The sequence below is a fragment of the Pristiophorus japonicus genome, chromosome 4 (assembly GCF_044704955.1).
Source record: "Pristiophorus japonicus isolate sPriJap1 chromosome 4, sPriJap1.hap1, whole genome shotgun sequence".
Taxonomy (NCBI): Eukaryota; Metazoa; Chordata; class Chondrichthyes; family Pristiophoridae; genus Pristiophorus; species Pristiophorus japonicus.
The window spans coordinates 215,886,016-215,903,747 of record NC_091980.1 but is presented as its reverse complement, the minus strand read 5'-3'; the positions used below and the strand labels follow the sequence as shown (position 1 = coordinate 215,903,747).

Sequence of the window (17,732 nt, the reverse complement as noted above, 5' to 3'; positions counted from 1 at the left end):
CTCCTTCCCCTCTTCCCCACAGGTGTGGCTCGCACCCCAACACTGAGACCCGCAGCCTCAGAAGGTAGACCCATGGGTGTGCCTCGCTGCACCACACCACTGGAACCCGCAGCCTCGGAAGGTGGGGCCCTGGGTGTGCCTCACTGCACCCCACTATTGGGACCCGCAGCCTCGGATGTTAGGAAACCATGGAATGTCCCACCAGCACTCAAACCACTAGTCATGGAAGAGGCTGGCACCTCAATGGGCGACACCTGCACCTCCACGAAAGTCAGTAAAACAGTGGGGGCTTCATCCACCTCTATCCCCTCCCGCTCCTCCCTCACCCCCATGATCTTGGTCTGGAGGGTGGGATTGGAAGATGTTCTCCTCTTCGGGCTCGTCCTCATTTGAATCATCTTTTGCATCGTCAGGGTTGACCTCAAGTTCTGCAAAATATAACGGAACACAGACAAATGGTTAGCAGCAGAGAAGGGGGCAGGGTGGGTGGCATGAATAGGCTCACACAGCCCAGGCTGCAGGCTGATTTGAAGTGCCACGATGAATGATAGCACATTGCATCAACCAAAGCGTAGCTGATTGAGACATCCCCAGGACCCAAAGCATGGCTAACCCGCGCAGTACTTAACATTTAGCAAAGCCAGACTGTGGAATGTGCAAGACTTACCCTCTCCCTCCAGTGTGGGCCCAGCTTGTGCAGTGGTGGTTGCTTTTCTCCAGGCAGGACCCATCAAAGTAGCGACCCTCTCTTCCAAGGGTGTCAGTGGCTGCAGATTTGCTGGGCCTCCTCCTGTTCGAGTTCTTTCCCTTTTATTATGTGGCATCTTCCTCTGCAAAGATGAAAATTCAACTTTTTAGAGAGGGTGTCTTTCTACTGGGTGGGACATATACAGATGGTCACATTTACAATTGCAATCCCATTGCATAAATGAAAATATTACTTGCACTAACTACTTGACCAAGATCCTGTCACTTCTTTTTACACTGGCCTCCAGATCTCGTGGTGGCTACCATTGCGCAGTAATCTTCTGCAACTTGGTTCCAGCGTTTCTTCATTTCTTTGGGTGGAAATTTTATGTGCTCTGCTGGTGTCCAGCTCCTGCCATCTGATCTTAATCACAGTAACTAGTGCCTCCACTTCATCCTGTAAGAAATTCTTAGTCCTTGCACCGCGTTGCATCTTGTATTGCTGCAGCTGCGATTTTTTTTTTTTCCACAGCACTCCTTCTCATACACGCAAATGGCTCTTTAAAAAACGCATGCGCGTCTATTGAAATAACGTCAAAAATGTCACTTTTTTTGTCGCGCATGCGCAGAAGGTTCGGCACCGTTTTTCAGCGCAGATAGCAGGCTCCACCCCCCCCGAGGCAACTGGACACGCTGCGCGGCACCAAATTTGAATGATACATCAGGTTAACTTTGGCAAAATATTTCTGGCCTAGAAAAACGGGCGTAACTGGCAATACGCCAGAAAATGAGCTTGGGCAAAATTGAGCCCATTATGACAGATCAGGTATAGTCTCCAATCCAAGTTTTAAGTAAAAGTTAATGACAGCATTACTGAGCTTAAGTAACTTGGTCACCAGAAATAAAATGTGAATACCGTCGTCTTCCACTTAACAAACTCAAGTCATTCTCTGAATTACATTATTCGCCTTTCTCTAGTTATTCTGACTGTTACTTACTGTTTTCACAGTAGTGCCATGTTACACAGAAAAATTAATCTTCCATCATGGATTTTCCAATTGAAACTTTTTGGGAAGAAACATTTAAATTGTAAATATCTTAAGGCACTTTTATATTTGCATTCTCGTTGCTTCATGTTTTTGGAGAGCAACTTTCATGATATTTACACTCGGCCTCAGAAGCCAATCTCTATTTTAGTTTATGATTTAGCCATAAGGATGTTGATGTCAGCTGGTCCTTCATGTTGGCTGTCTATAGGTCATGGTTTAAAAGCAAAGCTTAACATGACAATGGAGAGCAGTTCCCTAGTCTAAGTATAAACATTCAGAATAATCAGAATTTGTTGGTTCTGGGCTGGTTTATACAATGCAGTGTAGCTAAACCAGGAGATGTGTGCATCTGAACTTCTATGTGTGAAAACATCTCTCATGTCTCAAATCATCATCTGTTACACAGGGGTTTCTATTGTATTTAAATGTGATAGAAGTGGGGGATAAGCAGAAATCTTAGGGAAGAAATGGTGTTTGGAAATGGACTGGATTTGAGGGAGTGCACCAGAAAATAATGTAGACCTGTCCATTTTAGATTACAAAAGCAAAATACTGCAGATGCTGGTACTGAAATAAAACCAAAACTGCTGGAAATATTCAGCAGATCAGGCAGGTCATTGACCTGAAACGTTAACTCTGTTTCTCCATAGATGCTGCCTGACCTGCTGAGTATTTCCAACATTTTCTATTTTTATTCCAAATTAGATTAGCTGGTTTTCCAATTCTTTTGGTCAGAATACTTAATTTTCTTAATAGGAACATTAGGTAAATGATTATTATGTGAATTACAGATTCATAGTTACTTTAAGTATTTCATCCATTTCAAAAATCTGATTAATTAAATTGGAATAATGTTATGGTGACAGGCATAATGTAGTAACTTCTACCAGAAATTAATTATGATTCCCATTAAAAGTACTTTTGGCAATTTCCCTGTTTGTCATCAGTGCTCAAACCAAACAAGATGAACATATCCGATTGTTCAACAACAGCAACATGCTCAAAAAATAATTTAAGTTAAGGTGATACAGAACCAGTTTATACCCCTGAAGGGCAAGAGTTCTACTTGCCAAAAAAAAAAGCCATGGATGACTAAAGAGATAAGGGACAGCATAAAAATAATATAAAAAGCATACAATAATGCAAAAAATAGTGCAGATCCTGGCGAATGGGAAATTACAAACAGCAAAGGATTACAAAACAGATAGTAAGAGCTACAAAAAGGAAATATGAAAAGAAACTGGCAACAGATATCAAAATCAACACAAAGAATTTTTACAATTATATTAGGAAGAAAAGAGGGTAGTCAGGAGCAATGTTGGCCCCTTAACTGAAAGCGGTGATATTGGGACTGAAATTCCAACCTCACCGGGTCCGTACGAAGTGCAGGCGGACCCAGTGAGCCTCGCAAAAGCCGATTTTCGGGGCGTAATGCACGTGCGCCAAAAAACGTTTTCCGATCTGTCAAGATTTCTCTTGACAGATCCTCCATATCCCTGCAGGAAGGACATTTGCACGGCCGAGATTGGGCTATTTGCCCAACTCAAGCCCAACGAATGTCCTTCAAACTCTTACACCTGGTGAAAGCAGGCGCCTAGCCTACTTTTATCAGCGTAAGGGTTTTAAAACATATAAAAATTAAATTTAAAAACACATTTTTACGTTAAAAAGCCTGTCCGTTTAGGTAAGTTTATTTTAAACCGTATTAAAACACATTTTAAAAAAAACATTTCAAAAAATATTTTTATTCTCTAAGACATTTAATTAACTTTAATTTCAATTAATTTTAAATGTGTGAGGTGTTTTATTTATTTATTATGTTGTGTTTGGGTGTTTTAGGGGTTTTTCCTCATTGATAATAATGGGAACTTGGAGAAACAGAGTTCTCATTATTATCAATGAGAATACTGCATCGTGATTGTCCAGGCCCACGTGACTCCAGCTTGGACTTACATACCTCGAAGACAGGTCCCCATGCGATGTGCAGCAAATGAAGGCCTCTGACCCACCGGGACCACCAGGTAGATTCGTAGAATTTTCGGGTCGGAGGCATTCGTACGAAGAAAGCCTCCGACCAGAATTTTAGCCCCAATGTCAATGATAAGGAAATGGCGGACATGTTGAATAATTACTTTGCGTCAGTATTTACAGTATAGGAAAAGGATAGCATGCCAGAAATCCCAAGGAAACTAATATTGAATCAGAGACCGGGCTCAATAAAATTAACAAGTAAAATAGCAGTAATGAAGAAAATATTGGCATTGAAGAGTGACAGATCCCCAGGACCAGATGGTTTCAATCCCAGGGTTTTAAAGGAAGTAGGTGAGCACATTGCAGATACCCTAACTATAATCTTTCAAAGTTCTCTCGATTCACTCTGTTATTTAAGAATGGTGAGAGGGGGAAAACCAGGGAATTATAGACCAGTTAGCCTAACATCTGTTGTTGGGAAATTGCTAGAGTCTATAATTAAGGATAGGGTGAGTGAACACCTCAAAATTTTTCAGTTGACCAGAGAGAGCCAGCATGGATTTGTGAAAGGTAGGTGATGCCTGACAAACCTGATTGAATTTTTTGAGGAGGTGACAAAAGTAGAGAACAGGGGAATGGATGTTTTTTATATGGACATTCAGAAGGTATTTGATAAAGTCCAACATAAGAGACTGTTAATTGAGGTCAAATTATTGACCTGGTTAGGAAATTGGCTGAGCGGCAGGAGACAAAGAGTAGGGATAATGGGTACGTAGTCAATTTGATAGGATGTGACTAGTGGAATCCTGCAGAGATCTGTTTTGAGGCCTCAACTATTTATTAACGACTTGGATGATGGCATCGGAAGTCATATAACCAAATTTGCCGAGGACACAAAGATAAGCAGCATTGTAGGTAGTGTAGATGAAAGCATAACATTACAAAGAGACATCGACAGATTAAGTGGATGGGCAAAATTGTGGCAAATGGAAGTCAGTATAGGCAAATGCGAGGTCATCCACTTTGGACCTAAAAAGGATAGAACAGGGTACTTCCTAAATGGTGAAAAGCTAAAAACAGTGGAGATCCAAAGAAACTTGGGGGTCCAGGTACAGAGATCATGAAAATGTCATAAACAGATACAGAAAATAATGAAATAGGCTAATATCTATTTTTATCTAGAGAACTAGAATATAAGGGGGTAAAAGTTATGCTGCAGCTATTCAAAACCCTGATAGATGACACCTGTAGTACTGTGAGCAGTTCTGGGCACCACACCTGAGGAAGAATATATTGACCTTGGAGGGAGTGCAGTGTAGGTTTACCAGAATGATACCTGGACTCCAAGGGTTAAATTACAAGGAAAGATTAAACAAATTAGGGTTGCATACCCTAGAATTTAAAAGTTTAAGGGGTGATCTGATCGAAGTTTTCAAGATATCAAGGGGAACAGATAGGGTATAAAGAGAGAAGCTATTTCCCCTGGTTGGGGATTCTAAGACTAGGGGGCATAGTCTAAAAATTATAGCCAGACCTTTCAGGAGTGAAATTAGGAAACACTTCTACATACAAAGGGTGGTAGAAGTTTGGAACTCTCTTCCGCAAACGGCAATTGATGCTAGATCAATTGTTCATTTTAAATCTTAAATTGATAGCTTTTTGTTTTCTAAGGGTATTAAGGGATATGGGCCATAGGTGGGTATATGGGCCCCAAGTTTCCACACGATAAAAAACGGGCGCCCCTCCGAGCTGGGTGCCCGTTTTTCGCGCCGAAAAAAACCGCGCGATTCTGGAGAGCCCTGCAGCTCCATGTCTGCTTGGCGCAGCGCCCAGGGGAGCGGAGCCTACACTCGCGCCGATTTTGTAAGTGGGAGGGGGCGGGTACCATTTAAATTAGTTTTTTTTCTGTCGGCAACCCTGCGCGTGTGCGTTGGAGCGTTCGCGCACGCGCAGTGTGAAGTAAACATTGGCACTCGACCATTTTTGTAGTTCTTTGTAGCTGTTTAATTTTTGAACATTTTTTAATAAAAGCACATTGACATCAGCACATCAGCACTGAGGCTTCTTGCAGCAGTGAGAAGGCTGCAGGAAGCCTCAGAAAGTTGAGGCAGTCGTTTCCCGACGGCCTCCCCCCCTGCCGTCGGGGAATGGCTGCTGAACTTGAGGCTTCCTGCAGCCTTCTCTCTGCCTCCTTCCCCCCCCCGCCCGCCGTCTGGAACGGCTTCCTTCCCGCCCCCCCCCCCCACCAACCCCGCTGCGTTCGGTCGGTTGGTCGGGCCTGCACTCCCTCCCCCCCCCTCCCCCCACCCCTGCTCGCCGTCGGGAACGGCTTCCTCCTCTTCCCCCCCCCCCCCCCACCCCCCTGCGGGAACGAACGGCTGCCTCCCCCCGCGGGAACGAACGGCTTCCTCCTGCCCCCCCCCCCCCCCCCCAACGGGAACGAACGGCTGCCTCCCCCCGCGGGAACGAACGGCTTCCTCCTGCCCCCCCCCCCCCCCCGCGGGAACGAACGGCTGCCTCCCCCCGCGGGAACGAACGGCTTCCTCCTGCCCCCCCCCCCCCCCCCCAACGGGAACGAACGGCTGCCTCAACTGGTGAGGCTTCCTGCAGCATTCTCCCTGGCTGAAGCACTTTCACACAGGTAGGAAGATGGTTTATTTAATCTTTTCTTTGCTTATAAATTTTTATTCAGGTTGGATTTATTTGTATAATATTTGTATCAGTATAAATAAGGATTTATTATAGAATTTAATTACTTCCCTTCCCCCCCACACCTCGTTCCGGACGCCTAATTTGTAACCTGCGCCTGATTTTTTAATGTGTAGACAAGGTTTTTTCAGTTCTACAAAAATCTTCACTTGCTCCATTCTAAGTTAGTTTGGATCACGTTTTCACTGTGGAAACTTTGAAATCAGGCGTCAGTGGCCGGACACGCCCCCTTTTGAAGAAAAAATTCTGTTCCAAAGTGAAACTGTTCTAACTGACTAGAACTGCAGAAAAAAAAATGTGGAGAATTGTGATTTCTAAGATAGTCCGTTCTCCACCAGTTGCTCCTAAAAATCAGGCGCAAATCATGTGGAAACTTGGGCCCATAGAGTTAGTTTGCAGATCAGCCATGATCTCATTGAATGGCAGAACAGGCTTGAGGGGCTCAATGGCGTACTCCTGTACCTCTTTTCCTATGCATTTTTATAGCACATTTAATGTAGTAAAACATCTCAAAGTGCATCTTGAAGACCTTTCAATGAAAAAAAAAAATTATCAGGAGAATTGAACAGAATCTTTGTCAAAGATGTGGATCTTAATGGAGGAAACTAAGGTGGAGAAGCGGAGGGGTATAGGAAGGGAATTCCAGAGCATGGGGATCTAGGCAGTTGAAGACCACCAACGGTGGGGCCAGAGACAAAGGATTGGAGAGTTTGGGGGTCTATAATACTAATGGAGCTTGTAGAAATGAGATGGGGCAAGCCATGAAGGGATTTAAACACGAGGATGATCATTTTAAATTTGAGATGAAGGGGGACCGGAAGACAATGCCGGTCATAGAGGACCGACCAGCGTGATGGATGAACAGGATTTCATGCAGGGTAGGATATCGACAGCAGGGCTTTGGATGAGCAGTTTTACAGAAAGTGGAGGATGGGAAACTGGCCAAAAGAGCCTTGGAATAGACATACCTGGAAGTGAAAAAGGCATGGATTTGGGTTCAGCAGTAAGTGGGCTGAGGAAGTTGCAGAGGCAGGTGATGTTAAGGAGGTGAAAATAGACTGTTTTTGTGATGGAAGGGATATGGAGCTCAGAGGTGCATTCACAGTTGAATAGGTCACCAGGATTGTAAACGGTCTGGTTCATCCTAAGACAATGGCTGGCAAGAGGGTTAGATAGAAAGATCGAACTTGCATTTATATAGCGCCTTTCACAACCTCAGGATGGCTCTAGATTATGCGCTTAAGTCTTTGAAGTGAGGCTTGAACCCACGACTTTCTGACTCGGAGGCAAGTGTGCTACCTCTGCTCCATTCTCAAAGCATCGATGCTTGAGCAGGGTATCCACAATAAATGTTTTCAAAAACTTATCCCAAGCCCCAAAATACAATTCCCAATACAACACCACTTCCAACAGAATGTATGTGCCCAGGTTTGCCTCATGATATTCTTAGACCATGAATTTGTTGCTCCATCTAAGATTAGCTGTGGGCCAAATGCTGCCAACCCCAGGAATTCCCCAAGTGTTGTCAGATACTACAGGTTGGACCTCTCTGGTCCAGGATTCTCTGGTCCGGAAACATCCGGCTTCGGCATCGGCTGAGCTATATTAGAATGTGGCAGGAAATCCCGGGAAACATGTTATAATAGCATACAGGAACAAAAGTAAAGAGCCGGAGCGTGGCGGAAACGTTCAGGAGCCCGGGCGCTGTGTACAGGTGCTGGTATGCCGAGGCTCAGCGTGACCTCCCATGGTTTGGAAATTTCTCTGATCCGGCAACTGTCAGGTCCCAAGGGTGCCGGACCAGAGAGTCCAACCTGTATACATAAAAACGGGAAACAGTAATCCTATAATAATGTGTGCATTTCTTAATTAGTTCAGCAGTAATCTGCAAGCATTTTTAGAGTAAAAGAAAGGAAGGATACATTGGCACAGTTATTATGCTAGAGTCTATTGTTTGAGTTAGAACTGCAAGAGTTGTAGGTAGTGGACATAATAGGTTTGTTTCTTAATAGGGTCTATAATGCCACTTCAAGCATCAGCCCCATTTTTGTTCCCAATTAAAAAAAGAAAATGCTTTGCAGAGATTTTATTGCAAGCAGTGGCTGGACCCCTGAGTGATGCAAACAACTTTCAGAAAGACTGATAGTGAGAAAAAATTCAGACACAGAGAAATAGTATGAGTCCATACAAAGTGAAGAAAAAAAAGAATGAAAGAAAAACAGAGAGTAAAGTGAACAAGGAAGAATTCGAGGGTGGGAAAGAAGTGGAGAAATAGTTGCAGGGAGAGACACTTTTTTCCTCCATAAGCAGCATCATGGGAGTATTTTGTTAAAACGGCTACAGCTTCTGCAGTGGGAGCAAGACTGCTGAAGTCTTGAAGTACACTTCTAAAGTGTATGTGATTATACTGTTTGAGAATGAAGGAATGTTCTTTTAAGTGCAGTGTTTCTTTATATAAACATTATTTTGTTTGCTCCAATGCACATCAGTGAACTAAACTGCTTGCTCCTTTTCTGTCCTGTAGATTGTCCCATTAATTGGGTACTAATAATCCATAAATATGGAACCAAAACTTCCAAAAGTGTTCATGTTTGTTTTAACAAGGTAAGGTTAAGCTCTGTCTGTTTGCTTTATTACAGGCTTATTTAAATTAAGGTCAATGGGCCACTTGTAGCCTGCCTCCCCTCACCTGCAGCTCTCAAGCCGCCTTGTTAACTCACAATTGGGATTAAATTGAGCCCAGACATTGAATATTTCTTTTTACCTTGCTGGAAATGTCCTGAGATTGTGGATTGCCGATTTTATAAACACCCAATGGAATGAAAATTAGCTGGCTTATATAATGGGCGGCCAAGCCGCAACGCCAGTTTTATACCCAGGTGATAAGTTGAAAATCTACCCCCTTGTATTTACTGACTGCCTACGTCTTCGATTTGTTGCAAGGTAGCGAGACTAAATCCGAGACCTAGGATAAAAAGATGACTACTGAGCTATCTTGAAAGGTCAAAAAATGCTCTTCTATCCCCACCACTCCCTCCAATGCCAAGTTCAATTTGTTGCACTGAGAGCTGATGGCATTTTCTTAACCTCAAGGCAACAGAAATAAAACAGCTAGTAAGATAAAGTGATACCCACTAAGGGCATGGATTAAACAAAAGGAAGCAGATCAGGACATCTCTCAATTGGAGATCCAAAGTGATCCCAACTGAAACATTAAAAATGATAAACATCTGAAGAGTGCATTGTCACATTAAGGTTGATAATGATAAATGAATCTTGCTGTGAAAGTAGCAGCTACTGAAGCATTTAAAATGTGTGTGGCAGGTTGGCTGATTTCCACATAAAGAATAAACATGAGATTCCACATCCAGGAAAGAAACAGAAGGGTTAGGAAATCTATACATCTTAGCTAAAGCAAAAACTACATTTTCTGAGCAAGCAGAGTGTGATATACTGTCCCAATGTAGGTTGTGGCAGATTACATAGGATGACATAGGATATATGGCAAAAAAAATAGGTAATTCGGCCCAACCAGTGCATGCTGGCGTTTATGCTCCACTCGAGCCTCCTCCCATCGTTCCTCATCTAAATCTTTCCGCATAACCCTCTACTCCCTTCTCCCTCGTGCTTGTCTAGCCTCCCCTTAAATGAATCTATACTATTCACTTCAACCACTCCCTGTGGTAGCGAGTTCCACATTCTCACCACTCTTTGAGTAAAGAATTTTCTTTTGAATTCCCTATTGGTGACTGTCTTGTATTGATGACATATACACACAGTCTGAAAGCTAGACTCTATGTCGAACCTCATTGTCCATACATTTAATTAAAAAATTAAAGGTTCTGTTTTCTTCTGATGAGATTGGACAAGCACTTGCTGTTGTACTCCACATCAAATTTTTAAAATGCCAAACACCAGTTGAAAGAAGGAAGTGATTTAGAATTTGTGATAGTTGTCTTTGAGCAAGACACACTTTAGGGTTATGGTCTGTCTTAAAACATAGATGTGTATCACTACTTTGCTTGAGATTATTCAGAGAAGTGAGGTGTTAAGTTTTCTTTATTTTTTTTAATGTTTTTATTTTCCTGTGTTGTGTTTTCCAGAATACTTCATTTGATAATACATTAGTTTTACCACTATATATTTGTTTTGGGTCTTGTTCTATTAATACAGGAGTTTAGCAGATCTGCTTTTAATACAGCTTTTGATCCTTTGTTGATCTCAAAAAAGCCTTTGATTCTGTCAAGTCCTTGTGATTGCTACTGACTGACTTGAGTGTGCAAGCAAAGGAGCTGCGAATGTTTCAATTGTTTTATAATGATACCGCTAATTCTATTTGTGTTAAGTATTCATCAAGTATGGATTGTGATCTGAGATCTCTTCATCATAGATGTGGATAGAATTATGACAGTCACAATTGCTGGATCACTGGCTGGAATTTATATCAGCGACACCTTCATTACCAATTTTTGCTCTGTTGATATGGTTCTTTTGGCCGAGAATTTGCAGCATATGTCAAAGGCTGTCAGCCTTTAATCCAAAAAAACTTCTGCGAGAAGACCAGTAAGCAGTGTTTGCTTGCACTCCATGGCTGAAGTATTCCTGTGTTTCTGTAGGAGTGTAAACTGTCTAAGAGGAACACAATGCACTTCTATTGCAAGCAACTTGTATGCAAGTTGTCAAATGCCATATCAACTGTGTCAGTTTGTCTACCATACTACAACAATAATGACTTGCATTTATATAGTGCCTTTAATGTAGTAAAATTTCACAGGGGAATTATGAAGCAAAATTGGACACTGTGCCATATAAGGAGCTATTAGGACACATGTCAAAAAGCTTGGTCAAAGAGCTAGGTTTTAAGGAACGTCTAACGGAGAAGAGAGTAGTGGCCAGGTTTAGAGAGGGAATTCCAGAGCTTTAGTGCCTAGGCAGCTGAAGGTATGGCCGCCAATGTTGGAGCGATTAAAACCGGGCATGTGCAAAAGACCAGAATTCTGATGATTGTAGGGCTGGAGGTGGTTACAGAGATAGGGAGGGGCAAGGCCATGGAAGGATTTGAAAACAAAGCTGAGAATTTTAAAATTGAGGCATTGCCGAACTGAGAGCCAATGAGCACTGGAGTGATGAGTGAATGGGACTTGTTGCGAGTTAGGATACGGGCAGCAGAGTTCAGGAAGAGCTCAAGTTTATGGTGGGTGCAAGATGGGAGGCCAGCCAGGACAGCATTGAAACAGGCAAGTATAGAGGTAAAAAAAAGCATGGATGAGTGTTTCAGCAGCAGGTGAGTTGAGGCAGGGGTGGAGTCGGCCGATGTTACGGAGGTGGAAGTTGGTGGTCTTGGTGATACAGTGGGTATGTGTCAGAAACTCATCTCTGCGTCGGATACAGCACTAAGGTTGCAAATGGTCTGGTTCAGCCTCATAATGGCCAAGGAGAAGGTTGGAGTCGGCTAGGGAATAGAGTTCATGGCAGGGACTGAAGACAATGGCTTTGGTCTTCCCAGTATTTAGTTGAAGGAAATTTCTGCTCATCCAGTACTGGATTTCGGACAAGCAATGTGACAAATTAGACAGTGGAGAGGTCGAGAAAGGTGGTGGGGAGGTCGAGCTGGGTGTCATCAGCATACATGTGGAACCTCATGTATTTTCGGATGATGTCGCCGAGGGGCAGCATGTAGATGAGAAATAGGAGGGCGCTAAGGATAGATCCTTGGGGGATTCCAGAGGTAATGGTGGGAGAGTGGGAAGAGAAGCCATTGCAAATGGTTCTTTGGCTATGACTGGACAGATAAGAATGGAATCTGGCGAGGTCAGTCCCGCCCAGCTGGATGATGGAGGATGGGTGTTGAAGGAGAATGGTGTGGTCAACTGTCACAATCATATTGGATGTCAGTACTGCTGCAGGGGTGGAAAACTGATTAGAGTGATTCAAATATGGAATTGCGGGAAAGGTGGACACGGATTTGGGAAGTGGCAACATGTTCAAGGACTTTGGAGAGTAAAGGGAGGTTGCAGATGGGATGGTAGTTTACAAGGACAGATGTGTCAAGGGTAGGTCTTTGAGGAGAGAGGTGATGATGGCAGATTTGAAGGGGAGGGGGGTGGCAATATCTGAGAAGAAGGAACTATTAACAATATCAGCTCACATGGGGGTCAGGAAGGGAAATTGGGAGGTCGGCAGTTTAGTCGGGATATCGTCGAGAGTGCAGGAAGTGGACCTTATGGATGAGATGATCTCGGAGAGGGCATGAAAAGATAGAACAAAAACAAGAGAAAGATGTGAATTCAGGTTGAGGGCAGCAGGGTGAACCTTGGGGGAAGTTTGGCCCAATGGATAGGGAAAGGGAGGAAAGCAGCAGGGGCAGCTAAATGATGGTCTCAATCTTAGAAGTCCATGAGCTTTTCGCACGTGTTGTTGGAGCTGAGGGTGGAGGAAGCAGTTGAGTGAGAACATAAGAAATAGCAGTAGGAGTGGGCCATTTGACCCCTCGGGCCTGCTCCGCCATTTAATAAAATCATGGCTGATCTGATCATGGTCTCAGCCCCACTTAAGCAATAAGGGAATTAAGGGTTACGGGGAGCGGGCGGGTAAGTGGAGCTGAGTCCACGACCAGATCAGCCATGATCTTGTTGAATGGCGGAGCAGGCTCGAGGGGCTAGATGGCCTACTCCTGTTCCTAATTCTTATGTTCTTACGTTCTTATACTCTCTCTCCCTTGCAATAAAGGCCAACATTCCATTTGCCTTGCTGATTACTTGCTGTACCTGCACACTAATGTTTGGTGTTTCATGCACAAGGATCCCCAGGTCCCTCTGTACTGCAGCACTTTGCAATTTTTCTCCATTTAAATTATAATTTGCTTTTCTATTTTTCTTGCCAAAGTGGATAATCTCACATTTTTCCACATTGTACTCCATCTGCCAAATTTTTGCCCACTCACTTAGCCTGTCTATATCCCTTTGCAGATTATTTGTGTCCTCCTCACAATTTGCTTTCCCACCCATCTTTGTATCATCAGCAAACTTGGCTACATTACACGTGGTCCCTTCATCCAAGTCATTAATATAGATTGTAAATAGTTGAGGCCCCAGCACCGATCCCTGCGGCATCCCACTAGTTACTGTTTGCCAACCGGAAAATTACCCATTTATCCCGACTCTCTGTTTTCTGTTAGTTAGCCAATCCTCTATCCATGCTAATATATTACCCCCAACCCCGTGAACTTTTATTTTGTGCAGTAACTTTTTATGTGGCACCTTATCGAATGCCTTCTGGAAATCCAAATACACCACATCCACTGGTTCACCCTTATCCACTCTGCTCATCACATCCTCAAAGAACTCCAGCAACTTTGTCAATCACGATTTCCCTTTCATAAAACCATGCTGGCTCTGCTTGATTGAATTATGCTTTTCCAAATGCCCCGCTACTGCTTCCTTAATAATGGACTCCAGCATTTTCCCAATGACAGGTCTATAGTTTCTTGCTTTCTGTCTGTCTCGTTTTTTAAATAGGAGTGTTACTTTTGCAATTTCCAATCTGCTGAGACCTCCCCTGAATCCAGGGAATTTTGGTAGATTACAACCAATACATCCACTATCTTGCAGCCATTTCTTTTAGGACCCTAGAATGCAAGCCAACAGGCCCAGGGGACTTGTTTGCCTTTAGTCCTATTATTTTATCGAGTACTACGTCTTTACTGATAGTGAATGTATTTACTTCCTCCCTCCTTATAGCCCCTTGATTATCCACTATTGGGATGTTTTTAGTGTCTTCTACCGTGAAGACTGATACAAAATATTTGTTCAAAGTCTCTGCCATTTCCCTGTTCCCCATTATTAATTCCCCAGTCTCATCCTCTAGGGGACCAACATTTACTCTAGCCACTCATTTCCTTGGTGCTTAAAATGGCTTGTAGTGGAGAAGAAAATCCATGGGTTATCTTTGTTTTGTAGGATGATCCTGGAATAGCGAGCACTTTTGGCAGAAGAGAGCAGGACCCGATAATGCTTTATGTGGTCCAGCCAGATCCATATGAACAGTGTACATACCATAATGATACCATATAAAGTGAACAAAAAAAATCAGTCTTGATGCATCCATAAAACTAAGCCTTCAACAACACCTTTGATAAGGCACGTGTTAGTGAGGAAACTAGGCGTAATCAGGTACTTGAATTAGTTTTCAATAGGTATCCTGATCCAGCATCATACTTCCAAATCGGGGAACACCTGGGCAATAGTGATCACAATATTATTAGATTCAACTTGATCAACCAAACCAAATTTTCTGGGAATTCAATGCGAGTCCCAGATTTCAGTCGGGCTACATTTGCAAAGACAGCAGAGAACTTGAATTGGGTTGATTGGACAACCGTACTAGAGTTGATATTACCAATTCAGAAGAGAAATTGAATGCCAACCATCCAAATGCAAATGGAAACCAGGTGTGTCACTAGTCATAAGGAGGGCTCTTGGTAAAACAAACAGCTAGCTCATCAGGTTCAAGTTCTAATCAGACTTAAGCAAAAATACTTTTACAGATTACAAAAAATTAGCTCCCAGGAGAACAGGAAGCAGTATTGAGTTCAGCCAAAGGTGGTGAAAGCTGCTATCCGAGCTAAAAGGTTATTGAGTAACTTCGCCGGGAGCACGCGGAAGCCAAGCGCAAACAGCGGAAGAAGCGCATGGCAACCCAAGCACCCCACCCACCCGCCCTTTCAACCATCATCTGCCCACCTGTGACATTGTTCTCATCAGTCACCTGAGAACACATATTAGTGTGGAAGCAAATCATCCTCGACTCCGAGGGACTGCCTAAGAAGAAGAGGTGGGTAACTGCAGTAGCTATAGTAAAACATGTTTTTAAAGCTATGTTAGAAGTCAGAGAGCCATTAGGCCGTTGAAGAATTCCTCTGGACAGATTCAGGTTGACTTCCAGACTGTGACAGAGGTTTTAAGTAACAATTTTGCCTTTGCATTCACTCCAGTAGATAGTTACATGCGGTGTACAATTGACCCTGAAGTTGTAAGTTTTAAAGTGGATACAGGTGTAGTCCTGGATTCAATAAAGGGTCTCAAAGCAAATTGGGCTGCTGGTCCTGACAGCATTCATCCAGAGTGCTTAAAGAAATGGGAGCTTTGTTCAACAAGCTCCTTGCTCATATCTTTAAGAGTTTGCTAAGGTCTGAGATTGTTCTGATAGACAGGAGGGAGGCCCATATGAAACCAATATTCAAAAAGGGCAACAAGTCAGAACCGGGAAATTATAGGCCCATTAGCTTGACCTCAGTTGTCGGTAAGTTACTAGAAGGGATCATTAGAGGTACTGTGTATGCCTGCCTAGACAGAAAAGGGGTCATTCGAGACTCTAGGGGGAATTTTTGCATTGAGGAGCGCTTGGGTTTACATAGGATATACTACACAGAAACAGGTCATTTGGCCCAACCAGTCCATGCCGGTGTTTAAAACATTTTTACCTATTTAAATACAACTCTCCCCATGTAATGAACATGATATTATATGACATTCGATGCAGAAGGGAAAGATTTTCTTGTAAATTAAATCATTCATTAATGCATTATTCTCAATTTCATGATAACTACATCTGTGGCATTTTTAAAATATCAACAATTGCAGTTTTAAGAATAGCATAGAAAACTCACCCAATGCTATTTTCTCCCTGCTGTTTATTGATGTATTAGATAGCCATTGATTGGAATTTGCAAAAATTCATCTTTTACTTTGATGGTAAACCTTAATTTTATAGTTGGAAATGTAAAATGTCATGGTATTTGGCCGTTTTGAATGGTTTAATGATTTGATGTGTGTAAAAGTATATATCAGCCAAAATAGTGCAAACACTTGCTGAGTTGTAGTGCTTCGTACACACCGCCAACAAACCCCCGCTGAGCACGTATTCATCCAGCCCCCTTTGTGAGCTAATTATCAGCCCCAACTCAATCGAAATAAGCATTTTTCCTTTTCCCTCCGCTCTCTAACTAGCCCAATTTCCCCTCTTCCCCAGCTTAACAAGTCATTCCACCACCTGGCTAAGGATGATGGCTGGAAGTGAGTGAGTCAAATCAGCTGGCGAGTACCTTAAACACATAATCTACTTAATGGTGGAGCAGTTAATATCGGGGATGCACAAGATGCCAGAATTGGAGGAGCACATAGATGATAACATAAGAATTAGGGGAAGGAGTAGGCCAATTGGCCCCTCGAGCCTGCTCTGCCATTCAATAAGATTATGGCTGATCTGATCCTGGCCTCAACTCCACTTCCCCGCTCACTCCCCAGAACCCTTGACGCCCTTATCTTTCAAAAATCTGTCTATCTCCACCTTAAATACATTCAATGGGCCAGCCTCCACAGCTCTCTGAGGTAGAGAATTCCAAAGATTCATGACCCTCTGAGAGAAGAAATTCCTCCTCATTTCTGTTTTAAATGGGCCACCCCTTAATCTGAAACTATGCCCCCTAGTTCTAGATTCCCCCACGAGGGAAACATCCTCTCTGCATTCTACTCTGTCGAGCCCCCTCAGAATCTTATACGTTTCAATAAGATCGCCTCTCATTCTTCTAAACTCCAATGAGTATAGGCCCAACCTGCTCAACCTTTCTTCATAAGTCAACCCCTTCATCTCAGGAATCAACCTCGTGAACCTTCTCTGAACTGCCTCCAGTGTAAGTATGTCCTTCCTTAAATAAGGAGACCAAAACTGTACACGCTACTCCAGGTTGTGGTCTTCCCAATGCCCTGAACAGTTGTAGCAGGACTTCCTTACTTTTATACTCCATCTCCCTTGCAATAAAGGCCAACATTCCATTTGCCTTCCTAATTACTTACTGTACCTGCATGCTAACTTTGTGTTTCATGTACAAGGATCCCCAGATCTCTCTCTACCATCGCATTTTGTAATGGATGCGCTTATTTGTACTGCAAAAATGGTCACCATGCTCCACCCTTTGTCTATGATTGGTCCCCTTGGAGGATAAGCCACACCCTGATGTTTCACAGGAATGTATAACTGGAACCGCCCATCCCAAGGTCTCACTAACTTTGCAAATTGTAACTCGATCCACTTTGACTTCATGAAGTGACAGAGGACAGAGCTCCCCAGAAAACAGCAAGGGCCAGCCAACGTGCCTTACCCCAGACCAAGTGCAAGCCTCCTCCAGCCGAAGTGACTAACCCCAGACCAAGTACATACCTCCTCCACCCCCCTCCCCAGCTGAAGTCCCGTACCCCAGCACAAGTGCATCCCTCCTCCAGCCAATGTGCCTTACCCCTGCGCAAATGCATCCCTCCC

At 43.3% G+C, this 17,732-nt stretch overlaps 1 protein-coding gene across 8 annotated transcripts in view; it reads left to right on the top strand.

Moving 5' to 3' along the window:
- The window catches only part of mipol1 (mirror-image polydactyly 1), a 442,941-nt gene that overhangs the window by 262,704 nt on the left and 162,505 nt on the right, over window positions 1–17,732 (top strand). The window contains exon 12 of one of the 8 annotated variants that reach the window (XM_070879092.1): window positions 8,941–9,018. The exons of the other annotated variants lie outside the window; for them this stretch is intronic. Within the exon in view, the coding sequence (XP_070735193.1) occupies window positions 8,941–8,964 (24 nt within the window). The 3' untranslated portion in view covers window positions 8,965–9,018. Of the gene's footprint in view, window positions 1–8,940; window positions 9,019–17,732 lie in introns of those variants that run through there. 8 annotated transcript variants of the gene reach the window in all.